Source organism: Camelus ferus, chromosome 5 (genome assembly GCF_009834535.1).
Source record: "Camelus ferus isolate YT-003-E chromosome 5, BCGSAC_Cfer_1.0, whole genome shotgun sequence".
NCBI classification, from domain to species: domain Eukaryota; kingdom Metazoa; phylum Chordata; class Mammalia; order Artiodactyla; family Camelidae; genus Camelus; species Camelus ferus.
In genome coordinates, this window is record NC_045700.1 from 16991589 (window position 1) to 17013929 (window position 22341).

The 22341-nt window shown below is 39.7% G+C and overlaps 2 protein-coding genes across 7 annotated transcripts in view; one reads left to right on the forward strand and one right to left on the reverse strand.

Annotated features, from left to right (window-relative positions):
- Positions 1 to 4268, forward strand: part of CCNT2 (cyclin T2) — a 38605-nt gene extending 34337 nt beyond the window's left edge. For 4 of the 5 annotated variants that reach the window (XM_006186782.3, XM_032479336.1, XM_014560959.2 and 1 more), the window contains one exon: positions 70 to 4268. In XM_006186782.3, the coding sequence (XP_006186844.1) occupies positions 70 to 1497 (1428 nt within the window). In that variant the 3' untranslated portion in view covers positions 1498 to 4268. The remainder of the gene's footprint in view (positions 1 to 69) is intronic. The other variant, XM_006186783.3, reaches the window with a different exon arrangement.
- A 5985-nt stretch (positions 4269 to 10253) lies between these two features.
- MAP3K19 (mitogen-activated protein kinase kinase kinase 19) overlaps positions 10254 to 22341 on the reverse strand; it is a 33603-nt gene continuing 21515 nt past the window's right edge. For both annotated transcript variants that reach the window (XM_032479335.1, XM_032479334.1), the window contains 4 exons: positions 19880 to 22315; positions 15855 to 16004; positions 14050 to 14747; positions 10254 to 10320 (listed from right to left, as the gene is read on the reverse strand). In XM_032479335.1, coding sequence (XP_032335226.1) covers positions 10254 to 10320; positions 14050 to 14747; positions 15855 to 16004; positions 19880 to 22315 — 3351 coding nt within the window. The remainder of the gene's footprint in view (positions 10321 to 14049; positions 14748 to 15854; positions 16005 to 19879; positions 22316 to 22341) is intronic.

The following is a 22341-nucleotide window of genomic DNA, read 5'->3' on the forward strand; positions in this document are numbered from 1 at the left end:
TTTATAAGCAAAGAAATTTCTATTAAATTCCTTTGCTGTCATTGCTTCTTCTGTGTTTTATTTAAATAGGCTACTCAGGCGGCTAAGAAACCAAAAGTAGATGGACAAGTATCAGAAACGCCACTTCTTGGTTCATCTTTGGTCCAGAATTCCATTTTAGTAGATAGTGTTACTGGTGTGCCTACAAACCCAAGTTTTCAGAAACCGTCTACATCAGCATTCCCTGCACCAGTACCTCTAAATTCAGGAAATATTTCTGTTCAAGACAGCCATACATCTGATAATTTGTCAGTGCTAGCAACAGGAATGCCAAGTACCTCATATGGTTTGTCATCACACCAAGAATGGCCTCAACATCAAGAGTCGGCAAGGACAGAACAGATATATTCCCAGAAACAGGAGACGTCTTTGTCTAGTAGCCAATACAACATCAACTTCCAGCAGGGACCTTCTGTATCACTGCATTCAGGATTACATCACAGACCTGACAAAATTTCTGATCATTCTTCTGTTAAGCAAGATTATACTCATAAAGCAGGGAGCAGTAAACACCATGGGCCAATTTCTGCTACTCCTGGAGTAATTCCTCAGAAAATGTCTTTAGATAAATATAGAGAAAAGCGTAAGCTAGAAACCCTTGATCTGGATGTGAGGGATCATTACATAGCTGCCCAGGTAGAACAGCAGCACAAACATGTACAGTCCCAGGCAGCCAGCAGCAGTTCTGTAACTTCTCCCATTAAAATGAAAATTCCCATTACAAATGCTGAAAAACCTGAAAGATACATGGCAGATAAGAAGGAAAAGAGTGGATCACTGAAATTGCGGATTCCAATACCCCCCACTGATAAAAGTGTCAGTAAAGAAGAACTGAAAATGAAGATAAAAGTTTCTTCCTCAGAAAGACACAGCTCTTCTGATGAAGGCAGTGGGAAGAGCAAGCACTCAAGCCCACATGTTAGCAGGGACCATAAGGAGAAGCACAAGGAGCATCCCTCAAACCGCCACCACCCCGGCAGTCACAAGCATTCCCACTCGTACAGTGGCAGCAGCAGTGGGGGCAGTAAACACAGTGCTGATGGAATACCACCCACTGTGCTGAGGAGTCCTGTTGGCCTGAGCAGTGATGGCATTTCCTCTAGTTCCAGCTCTTCAAGGAAGAAGCTGCATATCAATGATGCATCTCACAACCATCACTCCAAAATGAGCAAAAGTTCCAAAAGTTCAGGTAGTTCATCTAGTTCTTCCTCCTCTGTTAAGCAGTATATATCCTCTCACAACTCTGTTTTTAACCATCCCTTACCCCCTCCTCCCCCTGTCACATACCAGGTGGGCTACGGACATCTCAGCACCCTCGTGAAACTGGACAAGAAGCCAGTGGAGACCAACGGTCCTGATGTCAATCACGAGTACAGTACAAACAGCCAGCATATGGACTACAAAGACACATTCGACATGCTGGACTCGCTGTTAAGTGCCCAAGGAATGAACATGTAATCATTTGTTTAGGTCAATTTTTCCTTTACTTTTTTAATTTAAAAATTGTTAGAATGGAAAACTTCCTCCTGATCTAGCAGTGGTTAACACCTGCTGTTGCTGCCACTGCTTCAATATTTGTAAGTGCTGCTTTATTCTTCATTCTGAAAAGAAGAGATTATAGTAAACAAGTCTTTATCTCCACATATGATAGTGTTATAAATACTGTAACAGCATGGAAGGTGCAAAACTCAGTATTTCTGCAATTGCAGCTAAGAACATTAGGATGAATGGCTGGCTGCTTCTAGGAATATAAGATGCCTCAAGCATTTGTTATTTATAATTTGAATACTGTAGCTATTTTTTGTTGCTTGGCTTTTGAATGAGTGTAAATTGTTTTCTTTTGTGTATTTATACTTGTATGTATGATTTGCATGTTTCAATGATAAAGGGATAAAACAGTATACTGACAACTGTTTACAAGAAAGTGGAGAAAAATGTACATACATTTTTGTATGTTTAGATATTACCATAAATACTCAGGATTGGAGCTGCTTGTAAGTATAACAATATACAGAATAACTTTATTTTATCTTGTCAGAGTCCATCACTAATCTAAAATAAAGGTGGCACTTTTTCATGTTAACCTTAAACTCTAGGCCTTACTGGAAGCCACTGAAGGGGGACACTTCACTACCAGATGGGTATGCAGTGCCACAGATGGTCATTTACACTGTGAGGCACTGATTCTGCCTTCAGAGGTTCTGACCAGATTGGCTGCTGAAATAGCCCCTAATTTTCTGAAGGCTTGAAGAGGAAAAAATAAAGTTTACATACTCTAGATGTGAAGTGCATTTAAATGTTTGTTGGCTTGTTGCAGTACTATAAACACGGAGCTGTTAATAATGGTTATGTAGATGACTGTGATTTGAAAACTAAATTCACAAAAACTTACATTAGTGAAGAATTAGTAAGTTTTTTTCTTAAATAAAAAACTTTAACACTACATATTTCAACAGTAAACAGGAATCGCTTTTCCTTTAGCATTCAGAATAACACCACGTTCTTAAACATACTCCTCCCCTGAAGTGTGTTTGTGTGTGATGCCATATTTCTTTTTCAGGTAAACACAGTCTTCCTTATAAAAATGAAATTAAACCTATTGCTATCTCAGTTCTTTTATATTCTAATAATAAATAAAACAAAAAGATGACTGACTGTGCACTGTACCTGTATTTATAGCTTATAGTTGTTATCAGGAAGCTCTGAGGAAAAAAAAAAAAAAGTCAGCCTCCAGGTAAACAGCTAGTGGAGGTTTTACATTTGTTTGCACATCTCAGTATATTCCTGTTGAGGTCAAGTTTGCACAGTCTTCTGACTTCTGAACAAACAATAGACTTAAACTTGTTTAAAAATTTGTCTTAAATGCCAGTAATATGGCTCTGGTTTATCAGCTAATCTTCAATTCTGTGGTAAATCTTTGAGATGGGTTGGATTCAGCTTCTTTTGAACTGAAAACTGTCTTAATTTTTCCTCTATGTATATGAATTATTTTTGTTACAAAGCCACTGATATGTGCACAATTGTAATTTTACTCAAGTATGTTGCAGTTGTAAATACTAGAGTTTAACCTTGTGCTCTACTTTTATTTAGCAATTACCTGATTTGCCAGTAGCTTTATAATTTTTTTAAGATAATTGTTCATTATTTTGTCAATGTTATTTGAATTTAGGATACTAGGAGCCTCTTTCTAGGGACTTTGCCTAGCTAGCATGTCCTAACTTTGTTCTTGTCTTGCATAACTTTAGTAATCTTTGTCATTTCATGTAACTTTATTGCTCTGTATGGCATATTATTGTATCCATAAACATGGTAATTTTGATACAGTTATACTTTTACAGTGGTACATAATCCAAGGACTAGTATAGAATTAAGATGAGTGCAAGATGAGGGAGGGAAGGGTTTTGTTCTTGGTGATTTAGATGTGAAACCTCTAAGGAGCTATCATGTGAAACGACATAAAGTTGTCGTGCTACTGTATGATTGGGGGTGATGATACCAGGAATTTTAATAAGATTTTGTAAAGAATATCCAGAAAAGTAGTGAACTTATTTTCAGTATGACATAGAAAACAATGTGAATATTTAAGGTCTGTGACTATACCTAAACTTCACTAAGAATTTGCAGAATTGTTTTGAGATGTGAGAATAAAGGTAATTTTGTTGAATCTTTATTGGTGCTAATGATGGACAGTTAAAAAGGTAGCTAGTGTATATTGTTATGGGTCAGTACTTATTAGTACTTCCAAAATTGAATTTGAAATGCTGTGTATTCACTTTTCACTCTGTAAATGTAATTCTTTACAATGACTTTATTTATTAAAGGGCAGCCAGTTATAATTTTTACAGGATTGTGTGAGCTATTCAAACTCTTTAACCTCTGAACAGGTTATTAGCTTCTAAAACCACAATGGGGATAAATATGGAAATCCTTTTAAGTTTCATTTCCATTAAATGAGAACCCTTATAGTTCATTGCAATGAATTTACTTTAACCATCTCATTTGCATAAAGTAGTTCATCAGCCTGGTCCTGATAGGCTCAACCAAAGAAAAAGACTCCAATGAATGGACATTATTACTGAGTCTTCTTGTAAGTAGCCATAAATAAACCAAAATAGTATCAAATTTAGGTGTGAAATTCCACATGTGCAAGTACTGTTAAGGTGATACATTTTTGATGAGATTTTTAAAAATATTTGAACTATTAAAAAACATTATCTTTAAACATCCTATAAAAGAGTGATTCATTTTTTAGTTGTGTTTTCCCTAGATCATAGATGTGTTACCTTTACACAGAAGCACATTACATAGAAAGACTGTACTTCTACCTCTTTCAAGTAATTTTCTGATATTGAGCTGTGCCCCTAAATATTTGCCTTAGCTATTTTAAAATACAGTACTTTCAGAACCAAAGCAAAGGAGTGTTTTTTTTTTTTTCACAGAAACATTCTCAGAGGCCTGCTTTACCAAAAAAACTGGTGGTGGTATCCTTGCGTGGTAAGACCGTGCAAAGTGTCCTAGTTCCTGTTTCTTGTTTTACCTAAGGTTCATTTTTTTGTTTGTTTTTGCAGATAATTAAATACTGAAACGTCTTGTAGTCACCCCTCAGTTTGTCTTTGAAAACCATTACATGGGCATCTTGACCTTCCTCTGTATGCAGCTTCATTCTGGCTAGAGTTCTTAAAGAGTACAAGAAAATTTCTGCCATGATACGTGGTTTCATGCAGAACGTCATGAGGGGTGCTTACATTACTTTGTACCAACGGATTATGAGTATGTAGGATACCTTGCTTTTCTGACCTATCTCTCGTCTTTGAACTAAAGAAATGGCTAGCTGAGGGCTACTTCAGATAACCAAATTTAAAGTGTTTTTGTTAGTTACCAAATGTCTTGCCTTAAAAGCATTTTTAAGCACATTTTTTGGTTATATTTGAGAATTTAAATTACTGGTTTTTATTCCTTAACCAGTCTTAGAAACAAACTACTGCTTACATATGCATCACTGTTATGTACTCTGAGTACCCTTGGTTGATTAGATATGTTAGGGTTTTGCATATACTATGGAGATAAGTAAAGATTTTTTAAAAACATGGTTATATCTCTAAAGAAAGACACTTCTACTGTCAAGATATCTCACCATTCCCATATTTTATCTGAACGAAAAAACAGTTGTTTCTCACCTGCTGTGCTTAAATAGCTAGGTGATTTTTAAGATGTCTTTGCTGAGGAAAATTTGAGAGCTTTTGTTATAAAGAATTCTTGATTCAACAGTCTCAGCTTTCTTGGGAGGCAGTAGGATTCACTAACTACATTTATCCAGATGAAAGATCAACAAATCGCACACGTGGGGAAGACTTGGTGGCACATGCTAATCTTGTGTGCCCATTTGGTTATATAGACTGACTTAGGGATTTTAGCATTGGAAAAGCAGCTCATTCTGTCCCTGCCCTCCTAGGGTGCCAAGATATGGTACCAATGTGTTAATTTGAGAATTCACAGCTATATTAATAATCTGAAATGTGATTGCTATAAATTGGCACATATGTAAGCCAAATAATCAGTAATTTGTGTTACAAGAGAAGTTTGCCTCTGAACCATCTGTCTTTACTATAGAGATGATCTTGCCAGTGGGTCTGAAGTGCTCTCAAGTTTCTGGCACTGTGCATCCATTTCTTTATTCCACAGTGTCAATTTGGGCACAGCCAGCTTTTGTTTCTGTGACCTCTCTTTTTCTGTTAATTTGCTAGTATGTTTTCTGCCTGAAATCTCTTAATTTAAGGTAGCTTGATAAGCAAGACACATTTGAAGGCTGTCTGACTAGGAGTAGTTTTGATCTCAGAAACATGACTTAACCTGTTCGCTGTGATCCATTAATCTCAAAAGTGAATTCTGAGGGCTAATTTCCTTTATTTCCAAGTTTGGGGAAGAAGCCTCACTTAAAACCTGTTTAGTAGTTGGTTTAACTTCATTTGCCTGTTGTTAAGTAAAGAGTACATTCTTTTTTAAGCTGTTTTCCAGCAGCTTCACTTAGTTTAAAAACTTCACATGTGCTCATTTATTATCAGCAATAATTGGGATTTTGTTTTCTGAATGTACTCAAAACCCCCAAGGACTTTTGAATAGGATGTTTGCTGATAGAAAATCCAAAACAGGAAGATGTGTATATGGTATGATTCAATTAGACATTGAATTTCAGCTGAGTATCTATTATAAGGAATTATTAATAAAGTTTGTTTATTGACAACATAAATCCAAGGCTCTTAACATGTCTTGTTAATGTGAATCAAATAACTTTCAGTCCCTGAGAGATGTGGGAAATAAGGTCTTTAATATAAAAGTTACTTTTTATTTGGATGACTCCATTTTTTTTATGGCCACTGGGATCAGATTGTCCATTTTTCAGTCTCAACACCATCACTTAGTAGCTGTCTTTGGGGAAATCGTGTGACTTTGTGCCTGGATTTCCTAATCTATACAATGTCAGTAATAGTACCTGTTTGTTCAGTTGTGGGGCTTAAGGCATGGGTGATGGAGGAGGGCCAAATAGGATAGGTGGCATTGAAGAGAATCCTAATAGAAGTACATTTGGGATATTGGAGAGAGTGATGAAGCCCAATCCAGGTACAGTAAACTTGAGTGTGTGGAACATTGCTTGCCTCCTGTTTCCAGAGTTTAAGTTCTTCATTCTGATTCATACTTTGGGATTTTCTTGTGTACATTATTGCGTCACCTCCACAAAAAGCACTGAGTAACTGGAATTGTCTGGAAGAGGGATTATCCATGAAAAATTTTAATCATAAACTGCTTAATATTGCTTCTCTCTCCTACCCCTTCTTCCCTCCGTCACCAATTTTCTTGCAACTCCCACTTGAAAGGAAATGGAAGCCTTGCAATGGCTTTCATAAACTAGAACTAGGATAGAAGAGCTACTTCCTCAAATATGCATTTTAAGCCTAAATGTAAAGTAAATGCTTTGAAATCACCATAAAAGATTTGTCTTCATTTTGTGTTAACACCAGTAAGGGCTTTTTTTTTTTTTTAAAGCACATAATAAACTTGAGTTTTACTTAGGAACATTACCAAGTCGATTTCCATTTAACCAAAGTTAGTGATTCCATTTAGTAATTCATCCTACTCCATTGTTTCTTCCCTCTTTTTCTTCCCTGCTGTTACAATATAGTGGAAAAAATTGTACATTTTTGTTTTAACTCTAGTATGACCTGCCTGTTCCCTCCTAACACCACCTCCCAAAGCAATATAGGCTTCACCAAATGAGGGTTTTTCATCATATTGCCATAAAATTAACAGGCTTATTGAGACCTTACAAATGTCCAGGCACACACCCAAGATCAGTTTTCTTTAGTCTTTCAGGTCATAATGCGTAGGAGCAATTGCTTTAGAGGCGACTTCAGACATGGTTTTTCACAAGGGTGAAAAGGCATGGCAGCAGGAAAAGTATGGCAGCTTTTCCTCGGGACTGCTTGCCCTTTCAGCTTTTCACATAGCCATACACAAACACTCTTGTTAACTTTGTTCATCGTCATTGAAGACACAGACTGCTCACCCCTAGTGCTTTAGAGTTGAATCACCTGGAAAGCTTTTTCAAAATGCAAGTTGCTGTATTGCATAGCTGCTCTAAACTGAATACTTGTCAGTGCAAGTCTGAGGAATAAAGATGGCCTGCTAGGTGATGGAGGCTTTCGATGCTCATTGAGCAGATTTAGTGGGTTTTTATCTTGGAGCTACTCATTCCACCACGGCCCGGACTGCTGTCGTGGTCAAGCAGGAGAGTGGGTGGAGCAAGTGAATGGAATGCTGTACACTCCCCAGCCCTATACTGTAGAGCTCGCTCGCTCGCTCGCTCTTTCCCACTGTGGCAGCTCCCCTAATTCAGCCTCTGAGAAATGGCCACAGTGTAAAGGCTAAAGTAGGTTAACGTTAGAGAGATGCTATTGAGTTGGAACTTCTTGTAGGATTTTACTTGGGAAGTTAAATTTCCTTTGGTTGACTGTGAGGCCCTTTCAGTATGTATTGAAGTGCACTTCTGAATGTGATTGAAAACTGGGGCAGTGTTCATGGTGAGAAGGGAGGTAGTCATAGAAGGGAAGGCAATGTTGCTACTAAGTGAAAAATGAAAAGATTTTGACACCATTAAAGTAATCAAAATCACTAACTGGACCAGTGAATTTATCAGCATCTCTGGAGTTTTGTTTGCTCTGAGTAAACCTTAATGTTGTAACCAATTACATTTATAAACTACAAATCTGAGAGGCAGCAGGGAAAGGGCACTGAAATCAGACATCTGGATGGCAATCCTAACTCCCCACTACCAGTTGGAGTGACCTTAAGAAAGTTACTTAGCCCTGAGCCCTATTGTTCATTAAGTGAAACTACTACCAACCCAAATAACAGCCAGAATTGAATTAAATGATGTACCTTTATTAGTTGAGTGAATGCTATCCCTCCCAGCCCCCACCGTTCTACACTCAGTCTTCTTTCAGGACCTATACCTCCTAAAGGAAGATACAAAAGGAGCAAACACGTGGCAACTGATAGGAACGTAATTCCAATCTTCGTGTCTTAAAACAGTGAAAGACAAAACAACAGAAAGCTTTTAGAACCAACACTTGCCTATTAAAAATGTACAACTTTTGAAGGTTCTGCTAAATATTCCAAGATAAAGTTCAGTATTCTATATCAATAGAAGAGGGGTAGGTTTGTTAACACCAACTTCATGTGTCCATTACTGTGATCTGTATACATAGCGTAAACTGTCTTAGTCCCTGCCCTTTCCCCATCGGGTTTGAGAGGTTTGAATGTAAAGTTAATTGCTCCAGAATCAGACATAATGATTCAGATTTTAAAGAATGCTGAAATCGCTACTAAAATTTTAAAATTAAGCCCTACTTAAAGTGCTCATGTACAAGTAAGTAAAATAAGGGGACACATCCCTTAAGTTCTCATCGAATATGAGGGGAAAACTATCCTAGCTGGAGAGAGAGCAGGAAGGAATTCCCACAAAGACCCTTCTAAATGTGACCAAAGTAACATCTACCTCAGCCGGACTGCATTTCGCATTTATTTCAGAAGCTTCTGGAGGAGCAGCTTGGTTTTGACAAAGCCTGACAACCAGTGTTAGAAAACACCTAAAATTAGTTTGTAGTCCCATCTTCAAATGATAGCAGCCAGTGAAAAGAATCTAGATTTAGCTTAAAGATACATATATAGGTATCAATGAAATTTAGTAGGTGAGTGGAGGCACAGCAACGGAAACCTTATCAAAAAAACACTTCGTCCACCAACTTAAAGTAAGGCCTAGTGATAATTCTGACCAACTTGTCCATGTTCATTATTGTGAGGTTTTCCGGTATTCTGGGAGTGAAAGTGGGAGGTGACCTCAGCAGGAGGAGGAGTCCTTCCTTCAGGGGAAGTCAGCAAAGTGCCCTGGAAAGGTTTATATGCTGACCTGCTCTCCCCTTCTCAGATCGAGCTTTTACCCCACCAGCTGGCTGCGGTTTATGACCTGATTCACTCTGCAAATAAGTGAAGACCTCCAGTCACACTATAAACTACAAGGAAAGCAGCCTGAGGTGTAAGGAGCCACCTGCAATCGCCCAACTTCTTGTGGGTGGAGACTTCTAAGGAGTTAGGGGAGCCCCTGATAATGAAAGGCCAAGACCCTTAGCTCTCTTCCTGTTAACTTGGAGGTTCCTGTGATCTGCAACGTTTAGACTGCTGCCTACGTAAACAGTCTAGCATTGTTCTACTCCCTTTAACTTTCCACCCTCCTCCACTCGCCTTTGCAAGAATTTAAGCGTTTTTTACCCACTAAACAAGAAAATACGATTTTGTTCTTGTTTCTATAATTTTAAACTGATGACTTTAAAATTGGCAGGCCAAAAATAAAAGGAAATAATCATATAAAGCAATAGAGATCATAGTTCCTAAATAGTCAAAACTGTAAATACTGGAATAGTTTTTTGTTGTTGTCGTTACTGTTTTAAGAAGAGTTTCTCATATTGTACATGGGTAATTGTGCCTGAAGCGCGAGGAGGCTATCTGTAACTAAAACCTTTCTGTTAGCGACACTGCAGGATCTGGTTAAATTGGGTTACATCTGTTTTCCAGTAGGGAGACAAGGGCCCTTAACCATCATTTCCACCATGAAGCAGTACTGGAGTATCCGTAATGCAGCTGGAAAGAGTTTTGATGTCTGTTCAGTGACTTGTCTTCAAAAAGGAGTGCTGCAGGAGCTGGACAGCAGAAGGTCGTGCATGCTGGTCCCTAAGAAGGAAAAACATGTTAGAAGCAACACCCAATAAGCTGCCTGTCAGCGAGATCTACTTGACTCAGAATACCTACTTTAACAACGGAAGTACAACCTCTGCCAGTCAAACAGACTTGCGTTTTTAGCTGTGTGATCTTAGGTGAGTGACTCCAGCTCCTTCCTCGTCAGTAAAATGGGGGTAACAATAACACGTAACTTACTGAGAGAATTTTAACAACGTATAATACAGCTTTTTAAACAGGGTCACATAGTAAAAATTCAAAAATTAGTACCCATTATGATTCAAAACCAGTCCCTACTTTTCCATTGTACTTCTTTCTGCTCAATTGTTTGGGGCATAATTTAGACACAGTAAAATTCACACTTTTTGATGTACGGTTTAATGCACTTTTAATTAGCATGAAATTTACTTTTAAAATTTAGAGGCAATTGTATCCAGGATTGAAAAGCCTTTTAGAGGTAGACATTTAAATATGCTTTGGTGATTAATAACCCCATTTGGGGCACTCTTGAATGAGCATAAATGAAAAGGAGACAGTTATTCAATTAGCACCATTGTGGCTTCGTTTTTTTTTTTTTACCCTCTCAAGAAATCAAAAAGGTTTTGCCAATGAATTAGTCAATGAACTAATGAACCAGTCAATAGTTATCTGCAGTGACCTATTCCAAAGGCATTCTTTTATTGGCTATCTTGATAATTTTGGAAGCAAATAACCACCAAGAACAGACCAGGTGAAAATGGAAATAAAAATAAAATACTTTAAAAAGAAAGGGACCATAAATCATTTCAAAATTAAAAACCTCTCCCCTTCTGGAGGCTCTTTCTCCTACCTTCAAAATATGCATAAATCTCTTCTCTCTTCAAAAATCTTTAAATGGCTACCATTTCTACTGCCATCCTATTCTATTCCTGCCAAATTTCTCTAACTTGGCCAAACCCAGTAACTTTTTTTCAACATTCATTATCCTAAATCCTTAACATTTGGCCTGCACCTCGATACAGAAATTGCCCTTTTAAAACTAACCATGACCTTCTCCTTACCAAATGTAATGAGCTCATTCTCCTTGTCATCTCTGTAGCATTTGAAGTATTCACTACCCACTTCTTTCTGAAACAATCTCTGCTTAGTCTTAGGAGAAACTGTTCTCTGTGTTCTCTCACCTTGGGGCAACTCCCCTCCCTTCCTTTCTTCCAGTTGTGTACTAGACTGAATTCTACGCATATTTTGCTGTCTTCTCCCATGAGCATTTTCAAAAACATTTTCCTCATTTTTTCATGGTTATAGCTACCAGCCTTATGATTTTCAAATATACACCTCCAATCTTAATTGCTTCCCTGAGCTCCAATTCCATAGCTCCAGATGTTTTCTTCAGCTTCCTCCTCTGTTCCTCTTACTATTATTTCTAACATTATCCAGGCTCAAAACCATGAGATCCTGTCTTCCTTCATCACCAAGTACCGATTCATCCTCCTCTGAAATGTTTTCAAGTCCCCTTTACACTCTTACTGCTTTCATCGCCATCAAAGTCCAAGCTCTGGATTCCTGAATGGTCTCCATTCGAGGTCCTTCTGAATATGCCAGCTGACCTGCCTCCCCACAGTCCTCCTCCTTTGCAGTCCCCTGCTCTTCACTGCCTACTGCAACAAAATAAAACTCCTTGGCCTGACTTGCCAGAACTTCTGAAACCTGCCTGTACGGGTATCCCCAGCCATGCTTGCTGCTTCCTTCTTCCCCAAATTCCTTTCTTTTCTATTCAGTCCTTGTTCCTAGTTTATACCTGATCATCTCTATTTCTGAATCTTTAAGAGTGCCTTACCCCTTTATTTATGACTATCCACACCTCCAAGGACTGTTGTCATAGACAACAGGCAAGAGTCTAGAGTCCTTAGGGTGTTTGCCATAGAATTTCAGGAGATAATTGCATGCTTGCCTCTTAAGGTGGATTAGTGTTTTCCCAAAGGGTTATTGACTGTGGAGCCCTAATTATCTACCCTCTGCTCTGCTAAGCAATTTATATATACCATTTCACTTAACCTTCACAACAGTCCTATTAGTTGATTATTAGTGGTGTGAGTTGTGTATTGCTTAGTTTATGAGGCAGTGTTTTAAAAGGAAAGCCATAAAAAAAAATTCTTCCCTTTCTCTTTAAAGATGTGTGTGTGTGAGAGAGAGAGTAATGACAACTTGAAAGAAAATGAGAACAGCAAGTAGTTTCTGTGGCTCAATAATAGATCATTGTTCATTTCAGAACAAAGCAACCACAGTAGTTTTAAGAGCTAAGACCAGTCTCCAACAAAACTAGTGCTGATCTATATGATATTCCTAACACCTTTATATCCCTTTGGTGAGGTTTTTTATGGGGGAGGAAGGGGAAGCCCTGTGCCTGGAGCTCTGTCAGCAGAATTCATGTTGGAATACCCACAGTGTCTCTGCATCTAGGGATGCCCAGAACTGCACCCCTGGAGTATGTGTTGCTGCCCTGGCTTACGTGATCTCCTGAAATCAACCAGCACAGGCTGATAACATATGCTAGGAGAGAGAGACAGAGAGTCTAAAAGAGACACACTCCGGCAGACAGGGAGACCTGTGGAGTCAGATTCGTTGAGAAAGACAGAATGAACCCATTCAGGGAGCTGGAGGTAGCCATATGTATTTGCTGAAAGCTGACACACCATAATTTTTCATCTAGGAATAAAAAAGCATATTTTCTTGAAAGGCAAGAAATTGTTTGGGTTTCAGGCCTTCCTCATCCTGCACATGCAACTAAATGCTGAGTGTCACTAGATGGGTAGATTTTAGGCTGTTCTGCATCATCCTGTAGGCCAGGAGGGTGGGCTCCAGCGCACTTATCCTACCCTTTAGCTCTCCTTCACTGCACACATACACATACACGCACACCTTAACCAGGGCCGTCTCTCCACTTCTATGTTCTATTCTTTGAATTAAGATTTCATATAAGCAGAGAGTGCCTGACTAAGAAAAGTTTGAAAACCACACAGGAGGGTAACCTCTAAGGTCCCTCATTGTTCTAACATTTTACCCAGAATTTTATCCCATATACAAGAAAGCATGAGGACAGGAAGAAAGAAACAGGCAACCTTCTAGCACTTTTCTGCTTCCCCAAACACTACCCACTTTATGCTTGAAATGCTCCAATTAGAGATTTATTCCTTTGGCTCAAAATGTTTCCTCTCACTTTAAATGCAGGTAGTTATAAGGGAACAACACATTCAATCTGTCAGTCGTCTAGCAATCAGATCACATCATTCCCTTGATACGAATGAACTTCTCACATATGTTCCTGAGAGCTGGTTTTAGGAAGAAATGAGAACACTGGTTCCCTGAGAGGGAAGGCAGCTTAGGGAAGGGGACCTAAGCACAGGTGATGTCATTTCACCATGGCTAGTCCGTGGGAAGATTGGAAGTCCCATTGGTAAATAAATAGATCTTTAGCAGCTTTTTGCACACCCATGGATTTGAGGAAGTATTGTCTGAACCTGATGTTTAATTGAGGCATTTCCAGCTTGAAGCATGACCCCCATACCCTGATGCAACAAGGAACATAGTCCAATATGGTTAATTGTTCTTTTCAGCACAAAATCACTCCTTACTTGATTTCATAACCTGAGCAGAGCTTATAATGGGCCATAAATTGCAGGGGAAATGCCAGCTGCTTGGAATCTCTGGGGATTTATCCTCTTCCTCCTGCTTTCAGTTTCTTACCTGGTTAGGCACACACGCACAAAATCTGCTGCATTTTCTGAGAAGTGTTCTGGTAAGGGAGGCATCAGCCCTTGGTGTGCGCCAATGTAAAACATGGCTGCCATCCTATCCATGGAAGCCAGTGGAGGCTTCCCTGTGGCCATCTCAAACACAGTGCAGCCAATGCTCCAGATGTCTGACTTCCGTCCATAGCCAGACTCATTGATGACTTCCGGGGCCATCCAGTATGGAGTCCCATGCATGGACTTAAGCATGTCACTATGGGTGCCATTTAAGCCAGCCCAGGCCAAACGCTTGGCACAGCCAAAGTCAATCAGCTTTATTATTCCAGTTGGCATAAGCATAACATTATTTCCTTTGATATCTCGATGTACCACACAGTTCTTGTGGAGATAAGCAACACCTTGCAGGATTTGTTTCGTGTATTTACAGAACACCATCTCAGGCAATGGCCCAAAACGGTTTATAATACTAGAGATTGAGCCACCAGGAACGAACTCCATGAAAATGCTTACAATGTTCTCCTCCAAGCATGTTCCCAAATAGGCCACGATGTTGACATGTTTCAGTGCTTTGAGCAAATCAACTTCTTCCTGAAGTTTCCGGTATTCTTTTTCAGTAGCTAATTTATCAGAGGTATCCAAAGCCACTTGTTTTACAGCTATTAGCTGTCCTTGGCTAGTAAGACCACAATATACCTAGAAGCAAATCAATACCTTATTCTTAAATATAAATGATGAAACTTGTTCACAAAACACCTCGTGTGGCACTTGTCTTTCCCTTCTCCTCCCAGACCCTTGTCTTTCTCTTAGTTGATACATCCCTACTTAAATGCAAAGTCCTTAAGCAACCTGGGTGTTTCAGTGGAGCCAGGGTGTGGATAAGCAGCATAGTGAACATATTTCATAAGGGCTTGGGATCAGGTGTCCAGGGCTGGTTAGCATCCTGGTTTCACCATTCCCCAGCTGTATAACTTTGGGTAAGGTGTATAAACTTTTTGACTTCTTTTTTTCTCATCAGTAAAACTGAGGAAACAGTACTTACCTCACAGGTATCTATGATGAGTACATGAGTTGGTGGTCTTGAAAAGCCCCTCACGAAATAAATAAAATATGGCTATTTCAGTGCTAAAGCTCTAGGAAGAGAGAGGAAGGCAGGTCCTGCGGCAATTCAGCAGTCACCCCTGTCATGCGAGTTCATGTCTTCCCACCTTCTCTCTGATTCCTGAAATGTCCCCACTGGAAACGTAACACATCTTATTCGAGGGGTCAGTTTTTTCTTAACCAATCTGTGTAAGTACTATCTAAAGTGCTAGGACTTTAAATGATCTTTTATGCAATTCACCAAATGTGAGGAATATCTTTTGTTTTGCCACTCAGCAACGATCCTCCCAACTTCTAGCAACATATCTTGAACTGCTGAACAAAGAGACTTCTTTCCCACAGGACTTGGACCTCGAAGAATGAGAGGCTAGAAATACAATGGCCACGGTACCAGCACATGGAGCCTGGGAACGAGAGCCAGAAGGAGAGGTAGAGAGACCAGATCCTGATGACACTGTCTGACCCCTGAAAGCAGCTGTGCCCAGAGCCAGACCTACTCCAGACCCTTCAGTTACATAAAGCAGTGAGCATCCTTTTCCTCAAGCCAGTTTGGGTTGGGTTTCCTGTTACTCCAGCTGAAAGAGTTCTAAGTAAAAGAGTACATGTGGGTGGGGAGGGCATGCAGGAAGATTAGCAAGGAGGGAGGGGTCAAGGAGGAGTGGAGATTTTTTTCTATTTCATCGTGTTTCCCATTTAACTTACTGTGCCGTAGGCTCCCTTCCCAAGGATCTCACCCTTGGTCCACAGGATAGGTTCTTCATACTTTAAACTATTTTCAGAAATTGTCTTCTTTTCATGTGAGTTGAAAAATTTCTCCTCCTTGTCATATATCCCAAACCCATTACTATATCTCTGGAAGAATAAAACAAAAAGAAAAGTCATCATCAAATTCTGAGTCTGTGGGATGGAGAGAAAGGGTGGAGAGTAGAGTTTTCCTTTCTTCTAACTTAGAATCAAGCAGAGTAGGCCAAATATGCACCCCCTAACCAATTACAGAGGAGACCCCTGATCGTTAGCCCACCTTACAGCTTCCCCAGGACAGCAGCCTCCAATCAAGTTATAACTGAATACTTTTTCCACTAAAAAGCTTCTCTATTCCTCTGCCTGCTTTTGAGTCTCTGCCAAAGGCAAGTGATGGTAGCTGACTCCTTTGCTAGAGTGAGCTCTGGATAAATAGCCTTTGTCTGTTCTTCATTTATTTCCACAACACACACGTACAATCACACACACACGTATATATGTAAGCATATATGCGTACACTTCCATACATGTACACACAAATATACATACACACAGGTGCTCTCTCTTACACACACCTGCACGCGTGCGCACACACACCCCCCCGCATGCATGTGTGCACAGCCCTAACAAGCAAGTCTGGTGGTCAGGACCAGCCGCGATAGATTGAAGATCCCTGGTCCACTAGGCCCTTGCTTCTCTAAGGAGAAGTTGCAGACCAGCTGTATCAGCATCACATGGGAGCTTGTTGGACCTGCAGAATCTCAGGCCCCAGACATACCGAATCGGTGTCTACATTTCAACATGATCCCCAGGAGATGTGCTTCCACAGTAAACTTTGAGAGGTCCTGCCCTGAAAGCTGGAAAACGAGTATCTCTTTGTAGAGCTTAGACCATGTTTTCCATCTGGTTGATCAGGGCCAAAAATACTATGTTTTGATCTCTATGAGTTCTTTTTTTTTTTTAAGATTAACTATTTCCCTCTCTCAGACTTCAGACAGTACTATAGAGCTACAGTAATCAAGACAGCATGGTATTGGTACAAAAACAGACATATAGATCAATGGAACAGAATAGAGAGCCCAGAAATGAACCCACAAACTTTTGGTCAATTCATCTTCGACAAAGGAGGCAAGAATATACAATGGAATAAAGACAGTCTCTTCAGCAAATGGTGTTGGGAAAACTGGACAGCAGCATGTAAAGCAATGAAACTAGAACACTCCTTTACACCATATACAAAAATAAACTCAAAATGGATCAAAGACTTAAACATAAGAGAAGATACAATAAACCTCCTAGAGGAAAATATAGGCAAAACATTATCTGACATAAATCTCAAAAATGTTCTCCTAGGACAGTCTACCCAAGCAATAGAAATAAAAGCAATAATAAACAAATGGGACCTATGAAACTTACAATCTTCTGCACAGCAAAGGAAACCATAAGTAAAACAAAAAGACAACCTACGGAATGGGAGAAAATTTTTGCAAATGAAACCAACAAAGGCTTGATCTCCAGAATATATAAGCAGCTCATATGACTTAATAAGAAAAAAACAAACAACCCAATCCAGAAATGGGTAGAAGACCTAAATGAGCAATTCTCCAAGGAAGAAATACAGATGATCAATAGGCACATGAAAAAATGCTCAATATCACTAATTACCAGAGAAATGCAAATCAAAACTACAATGAGGTATCACCTCACACCAGTCAGAATGGCCATCATTCAAAAACCCACAAATAACAAATGCTGGAGAGGCTGTGGAGAAAAGGGAACCCTCCTGCACTGCTGGTGGGAACGTAGTTTGGTGCAGCCACTGTGGAAAACAGTATGGAGATTCCTCAAAAGACTAGGAATAGACTTACCATATGACCCAGGAATCCCGCTCCTGAGCATATATCCAGAAGGAACCCTACTTCAAAATGACACCTGCACCCCAATGTTCATAGCAGTACTATTTACAATAGCCAAAACATGGATACAAGCCTAAATGTCCATCAACGGATGACTGGATAAAGAAGATGTGGTATATTTATACAATGGAATACTATTCAGCCATAAAAACCAGCAACATAACGCCATTTGCAGCAACATGGATGCTCCTGGAGAATGTCATTCTAAGTGAAGTAAGCCAGAAAGAGAAAGAAAAATACCATATGAGATCGCTCATATGTGGAATCTAAAAAAAAAAAAAAAGTATAAATACAAAACAGAAACAGACTGACATAGAATACAAACTTGTGGTTGCCAAGGGGGCGGGGGGTGGGAAGGGATAGACTGGGATTTCAAAATGTAGAATAGATAAACAAGATTATACGGTATAGCACAGGGAAATATAAACAAGATCTTATGGTAGCTCACAGAGGAAAAATGTGACAATGAATATATATATGTTCATGTATAACTGAAAAACTGTGCTCTACACTGGAATTTGACACAACATTGTAAAATGATTATAAATCAGTAAAAAATGTTTTAAAAAAAGATTAACTATTTCCTCTATGAGTTCTTAAAAATAAATGATGATGCGGGAGGTATAGCTCAGTGGTAGAGCACATGCTAAGAATGCACAAGGTCCTGAGTTCAATCCCCAGTACCTCCATTAAAAAATTAATAAATACTTTTTAAATTTTAAAAAATAAGTAAACCAAGGAACCCTCCCCCCACACCAGGAAAATACGACGATGGTGATGTAGCGGCATGGTGAAGGTCCTTTACGAATAAGACATCCTACAGGATCACCTGCCTCATGAATGAGCACATGTGCCACCAAAGGGCCCTTTGGGCTCCTCCACCCCAGCCTCTCATGTTTCCATCAAAACTGAAATTTAAGGACTGCTTGGAAATGAAAAAATCACAAAGGTCAGTTTTTGAATCTGCAATTGCAGGGTAGGGTTATGAGCTGATTATATTTACTAGCTTGTTAGCTTTTCTTGAATTTGAAATGGCAGAGTGGTAGACCCATCCCAGATACATCGGCAAGCACACATATACCCCCATCTCCCACCCAAGCCAGGAAGCCTCTCTGAATCACCATCCACCTCCCAGCAGAGACCAAGCTCACCGTGAGGGTAGGGCTGGCCTTTTAGGACAAGGAATATTCCCACTGTGCAGTGACTAAGAGTGTGGGGCTGGAATCAGAATGCCTGTCCCCACTGCTCACTGTGTCACTTTCTACACCTCAGTGTCCTCATCTGCAAAATGGGGACTTGTTATTACCTGTAGTACTTATCTCATAGAGCTGTTATGAATCATATAAAGGAGACAATATGATGCGTCTCACTCGTGTGTTAAGTTCTCAATAAACCTAGCTATGGTATAATTGTTTACCTTGTGTATTCTTCTGATCAGCTATTTAAAAGAATTATTTCTGATCCTGATACAGTATGGTATTACCTGAGTTAATGTTCAATAATGTTTCAGCTAAACCTGCCGTTTCCGTCTTTAGAATCTGAGTAGAACAGGAGGCTAATATACTACAGTGAGAACTCAACAAACAAAACCCAAATACCTGTTGATATTCTCCCCCACCTCCACTCCAGTGCCAAACAAACTTCTAAAAAAAATTTATTCAGGATTGTTGCTTCTGCTTCCTTGAGAGCAATGGCTAAGTCTTGTACCCCACCATGTCTCTAGTTCCTATCCCAATACCAGAAACACAGTAGGCATCAATGACGTTTTTGTGTTAACGTAGTGAACAATTTGGGAAACAAATGCTCAAGGGCAGCGAATCTTTGAGAAATGATCATTTCATGTCTTTAGTTTTTTGTAACTAGATTGTGAGCTCCAGGGGGCTGTGCTACCTTCTATCTCACACACCACCTAGAGCCATGTTTTACCCATAATTATCTACCTGTTTAAACAAGTAATTTTGCTATATTAATGTACTTAAAGTGATTCCATTGTGGCGTCAGGCTAGCTAAATTCTAGAAGTAAGGTGGCACTTCCCACTCCAATGAATCTCTGATTCTAATTATACCAACCTGTATTTTGATGTTTGTTGTCTCTCCGCCTAATTCTTGCATAGTATTTCCTCTCTTACTGAGGACAAGATTTAGGTTTTCAGGATCTGTTTCATCTGCCATTATTTGGCAAGAGTTGTTATCTTTCTCATCAAGAGCCAACAGTTCTGCAGCTAAACAACCTAATAGTTCATCTGTCAATTCTTCATTCTTTACAGAGTCTAGAATCTCTTGGGAAACTGAATCTGCATCATTTAATGTTTTTCCAAATGTCTGATATATAATTGACTTATTAGCTAAATGACCATGATCCAAAGAATGTGCCCAATGTTGATATACTTGGGAAGTTGCACTTTCTTGTTTCTCTTGGAAAGAGAAACTCACAAGTATTTTAGACTTATCTGAAACACTTTCAAACTCTACGTCATTAGTTAAAATTTGGTTGGCATTTATTTTACCAAGAGATGCTGGGTTGTGCTTTTCTTGCAGCATATGGTTGGATCTCTTCTCACTGGGCACCACCCAGCTGTTTTCTGAAAGGACAAGCGGGGTCTGGTGACGGAGCTCTTCAAGATCACGCAGATCTCTGACTCTTGTGGCAAGAACGTGATTGTTGGAAATGTCTCCTTCATCAGCAAACTCTTCCACAGAGAATTCTTCAATAATGGACAGGTCTGAGACAGGAAGGAATTCGTTCTGTTCAGTGGTCTGCTCATGGGTCTGAACCAGGTTCATGGGCTGAACTTCATCTTTGGAGGATAGAAAGTCATTTCCTGAAGGCTTTATCTGCCACTCTGGTTCTGAAATACCATCACCATTTTCAGTGTCTTGTAGGTGGCTACCTACAGCCTTGCAACCCTTTTCTTTAGAAATTAAACTTCTGTGCTTTTGTTTAATGCCAAGCAAAGACTTTGTGGGTTTAATATGTGGTCTTTTCTGAGAAAGTCTTATTCGGCTGCTGCTGCTCCTCTCACTCTGTGCAGACCGACATTTATTAGTGATACATCTGCCCGATGGAGCTGAGTGTATCTCCCGGTAATATCTGTTTTCATGCTGTTCAGCTTCTCGTATGTGACAATAAACAGGAGTCCCAAACATTTCATAGATTCCAGGCCCATTTTCAGTTGAACTGATTTCTTTGAACATGTCACTGTACTTCAGATCTAAGTAATTTAGCCTTGGCTCTGTTGGTTGAGCAGAGAGAGGAACAGAAGTCTTTTTTATTCCTGGATTTTTACAGATGCAAGGGAATGACTGCTTTTTAGGTTTCAGAGCCCAGTAAGTAGACTGCTTCTTTTCTATCTGCGTCATTCTCTTTTGAAACTTAGGTCTGGGGTCCACCAGCCCCAATGCAGGAAAAACTTGAGTTTTTATGCTGGTTTTATGCATGGAAGGCTTCATGGGCCCTTCGATGGAAATCATGAAATTCTGAGGTGTCCTGTTACTGGTCTTGGTCTTTGAATCCAACTTACTTCTATGGGTTTTCGCCTTACGCCTGTCATTTTCTTGGTGTGGGAGTATGTTGAAGCTTCTGTTGTTATGAAGGATTCCCTTTCTTTTTTGGAGGCTTGGTTTGGTTATTGCTGGCTCCTTGGGAATTCCATCTCCAGGGAAAGTGATGTGAATAAGAGGCACCATCCCATTCATTTCTGTTTTGATTGGCTCTGCTGTTGATATTTTTATGTTTGTATCCATGCTGCTCTGATCTTCTGGGAACTTTTCCATAGGGCCATCAGGGACTACACTGGACAAACCTTTAAGAACACTATTCTCTTCTGATATATGGTCTGGCTCGATTGCTTTGCCTTCAGGTGCTGAAGTACTTTTTGAATCAGCTTTATCATTTCTAGTCTCTACACCCTGGCTTAGAGTTATTTCTGAATGCAGGGCTTCTTGGAACTTGATCGGTTTGGTATATCCAACTTCTAAATCTTCTTCATAGTTTCTGGCTACTGAACCCTCTTTCTTTCCTGATGAAAGATACCGAGAGTTCTCTTCTGCTTTTCTCAGTTCATCACCACGGCAGTCAATATCTACTTCCTTATCTGTAGGAAAATTGCCTTCCTTGAAATTCTCAAAGAACACCAAAGACTGTCCTGTTTCAAAGTGAGATATTTCAATGTTGACACATCCTTCTGTCTCCTTGGACTCCCTATTCTCCTCCATCTCTGGGTGTTGTCTCTGATGGTGAGCCTTCCAAAAAGAGCACATGTTTCTAGACCAAAAAGAGCTATCAAAGGACCTGAGAGTCTGATCCACTAACATCTTGAATGGTGCTTCCCTCTGCTTGTTTGATGGTCTAAATTCATCAGGTTGACTAACAGGTTCTGAGAGCTTAGGTATGAAGGATATGAGGCTTGGAATATTTATTTCTGTCTCTTTTTGATCCTTGTGATTTGGGGGGAGTGTAAACAGACCAGATCTCATGGGCAAGAGTGACAGTGGTGGCAGAGGGAACTAAAAGGGAAGAGAGAAAAAGTGAA